Source organism: Myotis nattereri, assembly GCF_964212035.1.
Source record: "Myotis nattereri genome assembly, chromosome: 1".
NCBI classification, from domain to species: domain Eukaryota; kingdom Metazoa; phylum Chordata; class Mammalia; order Chiroptera; family Vespertilionidae; genus Myotis; species Myotis nattereri.
Window position 1 is genome coordinate 128,670,870 of NC_138075.1, and position 13,315 is coordinate 128,684,184.

The window sequence follows — 13,315 nt, forward strand, 5'->3', positions numbered from 1 at the left end:
TATATGTTAAACATATAATTTGTATATTTACCTTATATATATATATGTATTTTTTTTAAGTAAGGCATCTTCCTGTTCAGTGTGAAACGTTCTCCTGTGTGGGGACGGAGAGCTCCAGGGCTGACAGCCTGTCCATGAGCGAGTGCCGTTTGTAGTACAAAAAACTAGGAACAAGGCAGAAGGTCTCCATCTGTACCTGGCTGTTTACTCAGTGGTGCCTTCATTAGCCACTCCTTTGGGTTTTATAAGAATCATTTGCATCGGGGGAGAGAAAATGGCGGAGGTTTAGACAGACGTGTCGGTGCCTTGTCCCGGAGCAGATAAGGGCGGGCAGCTGAAACGGGTAGCATACAGCCCGAATAAGCAGAGGAGATTCAGCTGAGACAGTCTGCAGCCAGGAAAGACAGAGAAATCCTAGATAAAGGGAACGGTTAGAGGCTGAGGCTGAAACCTCTCCAGGTGCGCCGGCACAGCCGCGGAGACCGTGCCATCTTGGGTGACTGTCGCCGGCATCCAGAGACCAGCTACTAACCCGGCAACAACGGCTCTCAAGCAGCGCGACTACCTGAACTCAGAGGAACTCGGCTTCTCCCCACAGAAAGCAGATCCAAGCAACAGCGGCCTCCTGATCTCCACACGCTCTGTCTGAGGAACAGCTGCTGTGGGTGAAGCCTCCCTCCACCAGCCAGAAGAGCCACAACAGCTGTGAACAGCACCCATCAGAAGACCCGCTAACAACAGAGGAGCAGCTGCTACCACAACCGCCCAAGGAGCAACCACAGCCCGAGGAGCCACTGCCACCTAGGGAGCAGCCACTGAACGACTCAATATCTATATACGTCAGTGAGATCAAACATGGGTAGACAAAGAAATCCCCAAAGGAAAGAAAAGGAGGACTCACCAGAAAAGCAGCTAAGTGATACAGAGGCATACAACATGACAGAAAAAGAATTCAGAATAAGGGTCCTAGAGTGCATACACCGGATGGAGGAAAAAATCGACAACTTATCCAAGAAGCAAGAAGAAACAGATGAAAAAATCGACAACTTAACTAAGACCCAAGAAGAAATGAAGTGCGATATAGCTGCAATAAAGAACACCATTGAAAGTATCAACAGTAGACTAGGAGAAGCGGAAGACCGAATTAGTGAATTAGAAGACAGGGAAGCAAAACACACCCAAACTGTACTTCAGTTGGAGAAAAAAATTAAAAGACAGGAGGAGAGCCTAAGGGAGCTTTGGGACAACATGAAACGAAACAACATACGAATAATAGGGGTGCCAGAACAACAGAAAGAGGAACAAGGATTAGAAAACCTATTGGAAGAAATAATATCAGAAAACTTCCCTGAGGTGGGGAAGAAAAAAGTCACACAAGCCCAGAGAGTCCCAAGCAAGGTGAACCCGAAAAGACCCACACCAAGACACATCATAATTACCATGGCAAATGTTCAGGACAAAGAGAGAATCTTACAGGCTGCAAGAGAGAGACAGAAAGTTACATACAAGGGATCTCCCATTAGATTATCAAATGATTTCTCAACAGAAACACATCAGGCCAGAAAAGAATGGACGGAAATTTACAAAGTGATGCAAAGCAAAGGACTGAATCCAAGAATACTCTATCCAGCAAGGCTATCATTCAAAATTGAAGGGGAAATAAGAAGCTTCACAGACAAAAAAAGGCTAAGGGAGTTTATCACCACCAAGCCAGCAATGCAAGAAATGCTAAAGGGACTGGTGTAAAAAGAAGAAATAAAAATCCCAGAAAGAAAACAGCCACACACACAAAAAAAGAAATGGCTACAAACAAGTACCTTTCAATAATAACTTTAAATGTAAACGGGCTAAATGCTCCAACCAAAAGATATCGAGTGGCTGAATGGATAAAAAATCATGACCCATACATTTGCTGTCTACAAGAGACCCACCTCATTAGAAAGGACTCACACAGACTGAAAGTGAAGGGATGGAAAACTATCTTTCAGGCTAATGGAAAAGAAAAGAAAGCTGGGGTAGCAATACTTATATCGGACAAAATAGACCTCAAAGTGAAGGCCATAACAAGAGATACGGAAGGCCACTTCATAATACTAAAAGGATCAATACAACAAGAAGATATAACCCTGATAAACATATATGCACCCAATGCAGGAGCACCCAAATACATAAAAAATCTTCTGGAAGATATCAAAGGAGAGATCGACAACAATACAATCATAGTAGGGGACTTTAATACACCACTGTCATCACTGGATAAGTCCTCTAGACAAACAATCAGCAAAGATACAGCAATACTAAATGACTCACTAGATCAGATGGACTTAATAGACATCTTCAGAACACTTCACCCCAGTGCCACGGAATATACATTCTACTCAAGTGCTCATGACACATATTCAAAAATAGACCATATATTGGGTCACAAGCAAAGTATCCCCAAATTCAAGAAGATTGAAATCATAAAAAGCGTCTTCGCAGACCACGATGGCATAATATTAGAAATAAACTGCAATAAAAACAACCCAAAATACTCAAACACCTGGAAGCTGAATAGCATGCTATTAAATATTGATTGGGTTACCAATGAAATCAAAGAAGAAATTCAAAACATCCTGGAAACTAATGACAATGAAAACACAACAATCCAAAACCTATGGGACACAATGAAAGCAGTCCTGAGAGGGAAGTTTATAGCTCTACAGGCCTATCTCAAAAAACAAGAAAAAATGGTAGTAAATCAGCTAACTCTACAACTCAAAGAATTAGAAAGAGAGCAACAAGAAAACCCCAGAGTGAGCAGAAGGAAGGAGATAATAAAGATTAGAGCAGAAATAAATAACATAGAGACCAAAAAAATAATACAGAAAATCAATGAAACCAAGAGCTGGTTCTTCGAAAGGATAAACAAGATTGACAAACCTCTAGCCAGACTCACCAAGAAGCAAAGAGAGAGGACCCAAATAAACAAAATCAGAAATGAAAGAGGTGAAATAACAACAGACCCCACAGAAATACAAATGATTGTTAAAAAATACTATGGACAGCTCTACTCCAGCAAACTAGACAACCTGGAGGAAATGGACAAATTCCTAGAAAAATACAACATTCCAAAACTCAATCAGGAAGAATCTAAAAATCTCAACAGGCCAATAACTATGGAAGAAATTGAAGCAGTCATCAAAAAGCTTCCAGCAAACAAAAGCCCAGGACCAGACGGCTTCACAGGGGAGTTTTACCAAACATTCAAGGAAGAACTAAAACCTATCCTCCTCAGACTACTACAAAAAATTCAAGAGGAAGGAACACTTCCAAGCTCATTCTATGAAGCCAGCATCACCCTAATACCAAAACCAGGTAAAGACAACACAATGAAAGAGAATTACAGGCCAATATCCCTCATGAACATAGATGCCAAAATCCTCAACAAAATCTTAGCAAATCGGATCCAGCAGTACATCAGAAAGATCATACACCATGACCAAGTAGGATTTATCCCAGGGATGCAAGGATGGTACAATATCCGCAAATCAATAAACGTGATACATCACATAAACAAATTGAAAGAAAAAAACCACATGGTCATATCAATTGATGCAGAAAAAGCATTTGACAAAATTCAACACCCATTTTTGATAAAAACTCTCAGCAAGGTGGGAGTAGGAGGATCATACCTCAACATAATAAAAGCCATATATGACAGGCCCACAGCCAACATCATTCTCAATGGACAAAAACTTACACCATTTCCCCTAAGAACAGGAACAAGACAGGGATGCCCCCTCTCACCACTCCTGTTCAACATAGTACTGGAAGTGTTAGCCATTGCAATTCGGCAAGAAGAAGAAATAAAAGGCATCCAAATTGGAAAAGAGGAAGTAAAACTGTCCTTATTTGCAGACGACATGATATTATACATACAAAACCCTAGAGACTCCATCAAAAAGCTACTAGACTTAATACATGAATTTGGCAATGTAGCAGGATACAAAATTAACCCCAAGAAATCTGAGGCATTTCTATACACCAATAGTGAACTTTCAGAAAGAGAGATTATAAAAACAATCCCGTTTACCATCGCACCAAAAAAACTAAGCTACCTAGGAATAAACTTAACTAAAGAGGTAAAAGACCTCTACTCAGAAAACTACAGGACGTTGAAAAAAGATATAGAGGAAGACATAAACAGATGGAAGAACATACCGTGTTCATGGATTGGTAGAATCAACATCATTAAAATGTCCATACTACCCAAAGCAATCTATAAATTCAATGCACTTCCCATTAAAATACCAACGGCATACTTCAGAGATCTAGAACGAACTCTCCAAAAATTCATCTGGAATAAAAAAAGACCCCGAATAGCTGCAGCAATCCTGAAAAAGAACAAAGTAGGTGGGATCTCAATACCAGATATCAAGTTGTATTACAAAGCCACTGTTCTCAAAACTGCCTGGTACTGGCACAAGAATAGGCATATAGATCAATGGAATAGAATAGAGAGCCCAGAAATCGGCCCGAACCAATATGCTCAATTAATATTTGACAAAGGAGGCAAGAACATACAATGGAGCCAAGATAGTCTCTTCAATAAATGGTGTTGGGAAAATTGGACAGATATATGCAAGAAAATGAAACTAGACCACCAACTTACACCATACACAAAAATAAACTCAAAATGGATAAAGGACTTAAATGTACGACAGGAAACCATAAAAATTCTAGAAGAATCCAAAGGCAACAAAATCTCAGACATATGCCGAAGCAATTTCTTCACTGATACAGCTCCTAGGGCACTTGAAACTAAAGAGAAAATGAACAAATGGGACTACATCAAAATAAAAAGCTTCTGCACAGCAAAAGAAACCATCAACAAAACAACGAGAAAACCCACTGTGTGGGAAAACATATTTGCCAATGTCATATCTGATAAGGGCCTAATCTCCAAAATCTATAGGGAACTCATACAACTTAACAAAAGGAAGATAAACAATCCAATCAAAAAATGGGCAAAGGACCTAAATAGACACCTTTCAAAAGAGGACATTCAGAAAGCCAAGAGACATATGAAAACATGCTCAAAGTCACTAATCATCCGAGAGATGCAAATCAAAACAACAATGAGGTACCATCTCACACCTGTCAGACTGGCTATCATCAACAAATCAACAAACGACAAGTGCTGGAGAGGATGTGGAGAAAAAGGAACACTTGTGCACTGCTGGTGGGAATGCAGACTGGTGCAGCCACTATGGAAGACAGTATGGAGTTTCCTTAAAAAACTGAAAATGGAACTCCCATTTGACCCTGTGATCCCACTTCTAGGAATATATCCCAAGAAACCAGAAACACCAACCAGAAAAGATATATGCACCCCTATGTTCATAGCAGCACAATTCACCATAGCTAAGATCTGGAAACAGCCTAAGTGCCCATCAGTAGATGAATGGATTAGAAAACTGTGGTACATCTACACGATGGAATACTATGCTGCTCTAAAAAGGAAGGAACTCTTACCATTTGCAACGTCATGGATGGAACTGGAGAGCATTATGCTAAGTGAAATAAGCCAGTCAATGAAGGAAAAATACCACATGATCTCACTCATTCATGGATAATAGAGACCATTATAAACTTTTGAACAATAATAGATTCAGAGGCAGAGCTGCCTCAAACAGATTGTCAAACTGCAGTGGGAAGGCCGGGGAGGGTTGGGGGGCAGGAGGTAGGGGGGTAAGAGATCAACTAAAGGACTTGTATGCATGCGTATAAGCATAACCAATGGACATAAGACACTGGGGGCTAGGGGAGGCTGGGGGACTGTCTAGGGCGGGGGGATAAAATGGACACATATGTAATACCCTTTGTAATACTTTAAGCAATAAAAAAATTAAAAAAAAAAAAAAAAAAAAAAAAAAAAAAAGAATCATTTGCATCGATGTACTAGGGCTTTGAGACATTGCATTTAAAAAAATTCTGTAAATCAGGAATTGCCTGTTTTAGGAAATGTAATCTCTCACCACTTACCCTTTCTCCATTTTGTTTTCCCTCCAGCCCAAGCTTTTGGCCAAGGAGCTGCTTGACCTCGTGGCATCTCACTTCAGTCTGAAGGAGAAGGAATACTTTGGAATAGCCTTCACAGATGAGACGTAAGTGCCCCCTGAGCCCTCCGGACCTGACAGGAAACTGGACATCACAACTGTCCCAACTGTCAGAATGAGCTCGGCTGCAGGCCACGGGGTCCTGTGGGAAGGGTTCAGTCCAAGTTCATCATTTGAATTTCAAAGGCCTTGTGATCATGCCCGGAATGGCCAAAGGATGTAATCAGGGTGATGCTCATATTGTGAAATTATTAGGTAAACTAGTTCCTATAATCAAATTGCAGCTTGTGTTCAGAACTGAAATGCTTTTTTGTTTGTTTGTTTTAAGAAGATTTGTATGAGTTTGTTTTCTATTAAAGTTAAATGAAAACTTCTGGAAAGTCAACTTTTCTCTCCAGTGTTGGAATAACAATAACAGGAAGTGAATTTGATGATAAATTCAAAATGAAAAGTATCTGTGCAGTTTCACTGTCTAAGCTGAAATAGAGAAAATAAAAATCAGGAATTCAATCACTCATCGGATGAAAAGTACATTTGCTTTAAAGACCTTTCAGTTTGGCTCTATAAAGAGGTGTTTTACAACACAAGTAAGGAAATCTTCACTAAAATTTCAATTTTCTTCTTTTTTTAAAAATATGTTTTTATTTCAGGAAGAGAGAGGGGGAGGGAGAGAGAGATAGAAACATCAATGATGAGAGAGAAACATCGATCGGCTGCCTCCTGCACGCCCCCTACTGGGGATTGAGTCCACAATCCAGGGATGTGCCCTGATGGGGAATCGAACCTTTGTTCATGGGTGGACGCTCAACCATTGAGCCTCACAGGCCAGGCTAATTTCCTTCTTAATATACTGTTAGCAAAAGAATATGGTAAAAACCTGCACAGACTACTAGGTAAGAATGTGTTCTAAGCAAATGTGTAATGCTTTTCTTTCCTCTGAGTGTATACACACACATATACACACACTCCTGCAAATCTTTAGAATTACAGAGATGATACTCTAAAATACTAATAGATCAGGGTTGGGTTGGTGGCTGGACAGGACAGTGTAGGCGAGGCCATGAGCTATTGACCAGATGGAGCCGTCAAGGCAGGATGGGCTCGAAGCAAGGGCGGGAGGCAGCCACAGTGGGAGGAGGGGAGGTGATCAGGTATGTCTGCACCTGGATACTCTGAGCCTGGGAACCGCAAATCCAGACCCTGGAAGCAAAAGGTGGTGTAAATTGGCACTGTCTTGGGCAAACTGCAACATCCAATTGCCTTCTGAATTAGCAACAGTTCAGATGGTGGGGTGATCGGGGTACAGGCAGCGGGAGCAGTCGCATCTTCCTCAAGAAAGCCGGGAGGAACCAGGTCAGCCCTGGCCCTGATCCTGTCGGGAACTGGGCCAGAGGAAGGCAGGAGTGGTGGCCCTGGTCTAGAAGGATCACCGTGCCTGTGGGTAGAGCCAAGTAAGCCGACTGTGAAAGGAGGGCTGCGGTGGGAAGGATCCAGCCTAGTGGTGGGAAAAATGCTTTAAAACAAATACACACTGAGAACAGCTACTTTCAAAAGTGCAGGTGTTTCTATCCTTTCTCCTGTAACCTCCCCCCCAAAAAAATTGGTATTCATACGTTTGTCACTAAAAGGAACCCAGAAGTTTCGATTAATTATATCCCATCATTTACATTTCCCAAGTACCGTTACTCTTCTCAAAGATGCCATGACCTCTACACGAGTCCCACTGAGACCTCCCTTTTGAATAAATAAGAATCTAAGAGTGAGCAGGTTGAGCTGTGCTAAGGAGGGAGAACTACACCTGCTGAGTATGTCACATCACTGCCCAACGGCACCTGCAGGAGTGGGCTGCAGGTAGAAAGCCATTCTCCTAGATGGGCTAGAGCAGGCACACATCACAGACAGGAGAGTGGGGCGTGCAGCACAGACCACTCACCCATCGAGGGGTGTCAGGTCTGGGCTGCCCTGGTCCCCTGGGTTGGCCAGGAAAGCTTATGTGTGCATGTGTGTGAGGCCAGGCCGGTGGAAGGTGTCCCCCATCCTGGAGTGGAATTGGCCGATGGAGGGCTCTGTCGGGGGTGGTGAGGAAGAGGATATGAGCTATCTCCTGGCACAGTGCAGAGAAAGTGTGGTCACCACCACCCCTTCACTCAAGTCTGGGTGGGAGCGTTTCTTCAGCAATTGCAGGAGCAGCCAGAGGCCAGAAGATCAGTGGAAAAGTGCAACAGCTGCAGGCAGTTCCTGAAAAAGAACTGGCAGGTGGACCTGACTCATGGGGGAAACGGCGAGTGTCAGGGCCCCCAGGAAATTAAGGACTGGAGACAGAAACAAAGGGGACAGCCGTGACTCAGGACAAAGTCATGGCCTGACAACATCTGGGGCCAAGGGACGTTGGCTGGTGGCCTCTTTGATAATCTGAACTTTTCTCCTTTTCCTGGTAAGAAAGGAAAGAATGAAAGCTGTGCCTGTGGGTGTGACTTAGTCTAGATCAGTGGTTCTCAACCTTGGCTGCACATTAGAATCACCTGGGAATCTTTTTTAAATCCTGATTTCTGGGCCTCATCCTCCGGAAATTCTGTTTCTTTGTTACTAATATTGTGGCCCCACCCCTTTGTATTGCCTATTTCCTCATGCAAAATCAAGCAAGACTAACACTTAGAAAGTGTTGTAAGCTGTAAAATGCTGTAGAAGTATAAGATATTACCACCAGCATTATAATTCCTTAGAGTAGAATATATGAGTCTTTCAGTATTAACTGCTGTTGATGACATTTGTAGGATCTAGTTGAGGCTGGAGAGAAGATATATAGAGCAGAATGCAGATAGGAAATTGGAAGTGTATTTATGCTTTTCTTCTCCATAAGTTGTGCTTATGAATAAAGTATCCAAGTACACAGTGCAAGACTTTATGTCCACAGATATTTAATATTGTTAGTTAATCCACAATGTTGTAGCATCAGTACTAACTCCACCTTCTCTTTTCTAAATTTAATTTTTAAACTTGATATTTTGAAATAATTAGATTTGCAGAAAAATTGCAAAGGTAGTACAGAGTTCCACATACCCTTCACCCAGCATCCCCAAATGTGTTGATATTTTACAAGCTATTTTAATATTACTTCACTAGAGGTCCAGTGCTTGAAATTTGTGCACAGGGGTGGGGGGTCCCCTCAGCCCAGCCTGCACCCTCTCCAATCCGGGACCCCTCGGGTCTCCGGGATTAGGCCTAAAACAGCAGTTGGACATCCCTCTCACAATCTGGGACCACTGACTCCTAACTGCTCACCTGTCTGCCTGCCTGATTGCCCCTAACTGCCCCTCCCTGCCAGCCTGATCACCCCTAACTGCCTCTGCCTGCTGGCCTGATTGTCCCTAATTGTCCCCCCCCCTGCCGGCCTAATTGCCCCTTACTGCCCCCCTGATGACCTGGTTGCCCCCAACTGCCCCCCTCTGCTGGCCTGATTGCCCCTCACTGCCCCCCCTGCAGGCCTGGTTGCCCCCAATGCCTCCCCCCCTTCCCTCTCCCCCCCCCCTGCAGCTGGCCTGGGCGCCCCCAACTGCCCCCCCTGCTGGCCTGGTTGCCTCACACAGCCTACTATTCAGTCGTTTGGTTGTCCTGCACTAACCCCCCCTGCCGGCTTGGTCGCCCTATGCAGCCTGTTGTTCAGTTGTTTGGTCATCTCTCACTAACCACCCCCCTGACGGCTTCATTGCCCTATGCAGCCTGCTGTTTGGTCATCTGTCCAGTTTTTTCAGTTGTGACGGCCCCTAGCTTTTTATATATTAGAATTATATTATTATATTATTGATACTAAACCATAAACTTCATTCCAATGTCACCAGTTTTCCCATGAATGCCCTTTTCTCTTCTAAGATTCAATAATATGCAGCCTCTTTTAATTTGAATAAATCTGCTGTGATAGACAGAGATGGTTACCTGTACATGATCTAAATTGTGGTGATACAAGCAAACAATGACATTTCAGCCACCTTTAAAACATTCTGAAACAAAGGAAGAGCCTCATATTAATTTGATACTAAAAAAATTATTTCTGTTTTACTGGAGTTGTGGTTCTCAACCTTTGCTGCACATTGGAGTTACCTAGGTCATTTTATAAAATACCAATGCCTGGGACCTGCCTCCAAAATTGTGATTTAATTGGTCTGGAAGGGGACTGAGCAGCAAGATTTTTCTGATATGCATCCAAGTATGAAAACCCCAGTTCCAGAGAGAGGGGAATGGTGGAATAAATTACCTCTGTTTCCTCTCTCCAGATCCAAGAAGAAAAGCTGATTTCACTCAAACTTTGAATATTTGGGGCCAATAATGGCACGTGCCAGGGATCTGAAAGTTATAGACTCTCTCCACTCTAGACAGACTCTGGAAACCTAACATTGTGAGAACCAACTCAGAGAAGTTCAGCTTTAGTATTTAGCCACCAGTCCAAATAGTGTGGCTGGGAATTCCACCTGTTAAGCATTGGCATCCATCATTTAAGGAACCCTATTTTTGCATTTTATTTTTGAAATATTTTCAATGCTTTTGCAGCACCCAAATTGTTAGGTATTTAAAATTTCAGAGCTCATGGATCTGATTGTATAATTTATATCCATAAAGCACTATATTTAATTATCTGATTTATTCTCAATCATAATTTTGTTTTCTCTATTTGTTTTTTTTTAAAAAAGAATTTTATTGAGGTATAATTGACATACAAAGAAATGCACATATTTAATGTATACAATTTAGCCAGTTTGGACATTTGCAAATACACAAGTTTTTAATTTTTAAAATTAAAAGGAAATTGTTGACAGAGAATCTCATCATCAAAAGCTGTAACTAAACAACTTTTAGACCATTTAGCAGAAATAGTCCGACACACCCCAAGTTGAAATAATGATTATAATAATATATTTTAATTTGAATCCCCTATCATAAATTTTGAGAATTGTGTGTCAGATGCTGTAAATGAGTATCTCTGTAATGAAAGCTTTAAGAAGTATTTGGATAATTGAAGGAGTAAGTTAAGAAACTTGATCAGCAATCACTGCACATTTTAAAAGCCAGGTACAGTTAGAATGTATTTTCACATACCAAGTAAAGAAATTTCACATGCCAATTAAGGAAGCTCTTACACTCTTACTTAATCACAGACCCCTTTGAAATTTGTTAAGAAGGTACATGCCCTTGCTTCCACAAAAGTTTACACATAAAATAACTTATGCTTAGGTTTTTAGAGGGGTTACAGATATTCTAAAGCTAGAATCCTAGTTTAAGCACTAATTAGGGATTTTTTTTTAAGATAACATGCAATGCTTTAATTAATTGAATCATTGATTAGTACTGTTTGGGGAGTCTGATTTATTCAGATAATTAAGGTCCAGTGTTTCTTAATTAATTGGCCTCTCGACGCAATGCCAGGACAAAAGGGCAATGTCCTTGAGTCCTCGTGTGCCCTTGGCTAGAACTGTGACTAGCACTGGCCAGCCATCTGAACAGTGTCTAAGCTCTCCCGGTCTCAAGCTTATCTGCCATTTAAAAATAAAGTAAAAAAGCAGTTTCCCAGTCGTGGAAGAAACAATGACATGTAGCTCTGGGAAAGAAATCTAATATTTAGAAATAAGTTTGAGATTTCCATTCATTAAATGCCCTGAACCACATGACTGCAGAGAGAATCAGTGCTACACCTCTAACCTGGGTTGTGACAGCTGCTCCTGGAACATGGCATTCACCGTGCATGGCCTCCTCAGAGACTGGCAGACGGATGGCACCCAGCCCTACCTTCTATTTAGTGACCAGAAAGGGATTTAGCAGAACTCTTTCTGTGTGTAGCCAAAATAAAGAAAGAAAGAATGAGGCGATCCGAGAAGGCCTTAGGGAGCCGGGCTTTCTCTTGACTTCTTACTTCCTAAAGAAAGTGTTAGGGTGGAGCTCAGATCCTGCATGAGGAAGAGCAGAGTGAATTCTCACTGAAGATTGTTTACTTAGGGCAGGAGCGGGGTCTTTACATGAATGGCCATCCCAGGCTGACAATAGCATTGATCTATGGGGCATATTTGAAGCTAACGTCATTTGATTTGAAGTTTTTTGTTTCTTAACAGATAATTATTTAGCGTCCACTGTTCAGCACCAGAAATAACTGGACTTTTTGACCTTTGTGTGGCTTGTATTTTTAGTTTAGGAGGTAAATAAGATATAGTGTAGGAGGTGCTATAAAAGAAGGCTTGGGGCAGACAAATCCTCCATAAATAAAAAAATAAGGCCATAAACTCAGTTGGACCACATAGCCCAAGTTTTAGTCATCTGGTTTCCCCAATATAGTCATCTTAATCTTTCTCTCTGCATCTGTCTGGAATCTTTCTCTGTGCGTCTGTCTGGTGCAGGTGGTCTCTCTCTCTCTCTTTCTCTCTCTCTCTCTCTCTCTCTCTCTCTCTCTCTCTCTCACACACACACACACACACACACACACACACACACACACACACAAACTCACATGCTCACACTCACACATACTCACAGACCACACACACCCTCTCGCATACACACTCACACACTGGAAGACCACTATTTGAGGATTTCTAGCTAAATCAGTACCCTGAGCTGTCCTTGATGAGAACATGCACTTCTGAGTCAGAACACTAAAAGCCAATCATGGTTTCATTTGAAGAGCTCCCACCCACCTCTCCATCTAGGGACATCTGTAAGGATTTCATACTTTTTCCTTGGCTTTCCATAATTCCATATGAGGCCAGCTGTCTGCAGTGAGAACCTCTACAGGGCACAGAGCATCCTACTCCCCTGGGGTCCAAGAATGCTCAGCTCAGTCTTACCATACACTTCCACCCTCCAGTAACTCTCTACCAACAAAGCTCTCCTTAAAGCATCTCTATTGAAGGTGCCAACACTTGAACCAGAAATATATTTGTATTATACGTAGAAGCTAAAAGCAATCTGTTAAATAAATGCTTCCAATTTCTGTTGCCCAGAAGCTATTGTGTATTTATTAGTGACCCAACAGTTTGACCTATTGCCACCATAAACCAAATGAGTGTTATCTTACGCAGCTTTAATGATAGTTATCAGTCAAACAATAACAAATACCAAGTGTCTGCTGGAGCATTTTTTATGTTTGTGCTTTGTTATTAGCAAATGTCCTGATGTGCATTCTCAAATGAAAAATCAATAAGAATAATGAAAACCAAGCTATCCGGCCTCTC

General features: G+C 41.8%; 1 protein-coding gene across 3 annotated transcripts in view; it reads left to right on the forward strand.

Annotated features, from left to right (window-relative positions):
* Nucleotides 1-13,315, forward strand: part of FRMD4A (FERM domain containing 4A) — a 605,434-nt gene that overhangs the window by 449,037 nt on the left and 143,082 nt on the right. For all 3 annotated transcript variants that reach the window (XM_081096657.1, XM_081096658.1, XM_081096659.1), the window contains one exon: nucleotides 6,055-6,149. In XM_081096657.1, coding sequence (XP_080952783.1) covers nucleotides 6,055-6,149 — 95 coding nt within the window. The remainder of the gene's footprint in view (nucleotides 1-6,054; nucleotides 6,150-13,315) is intronic.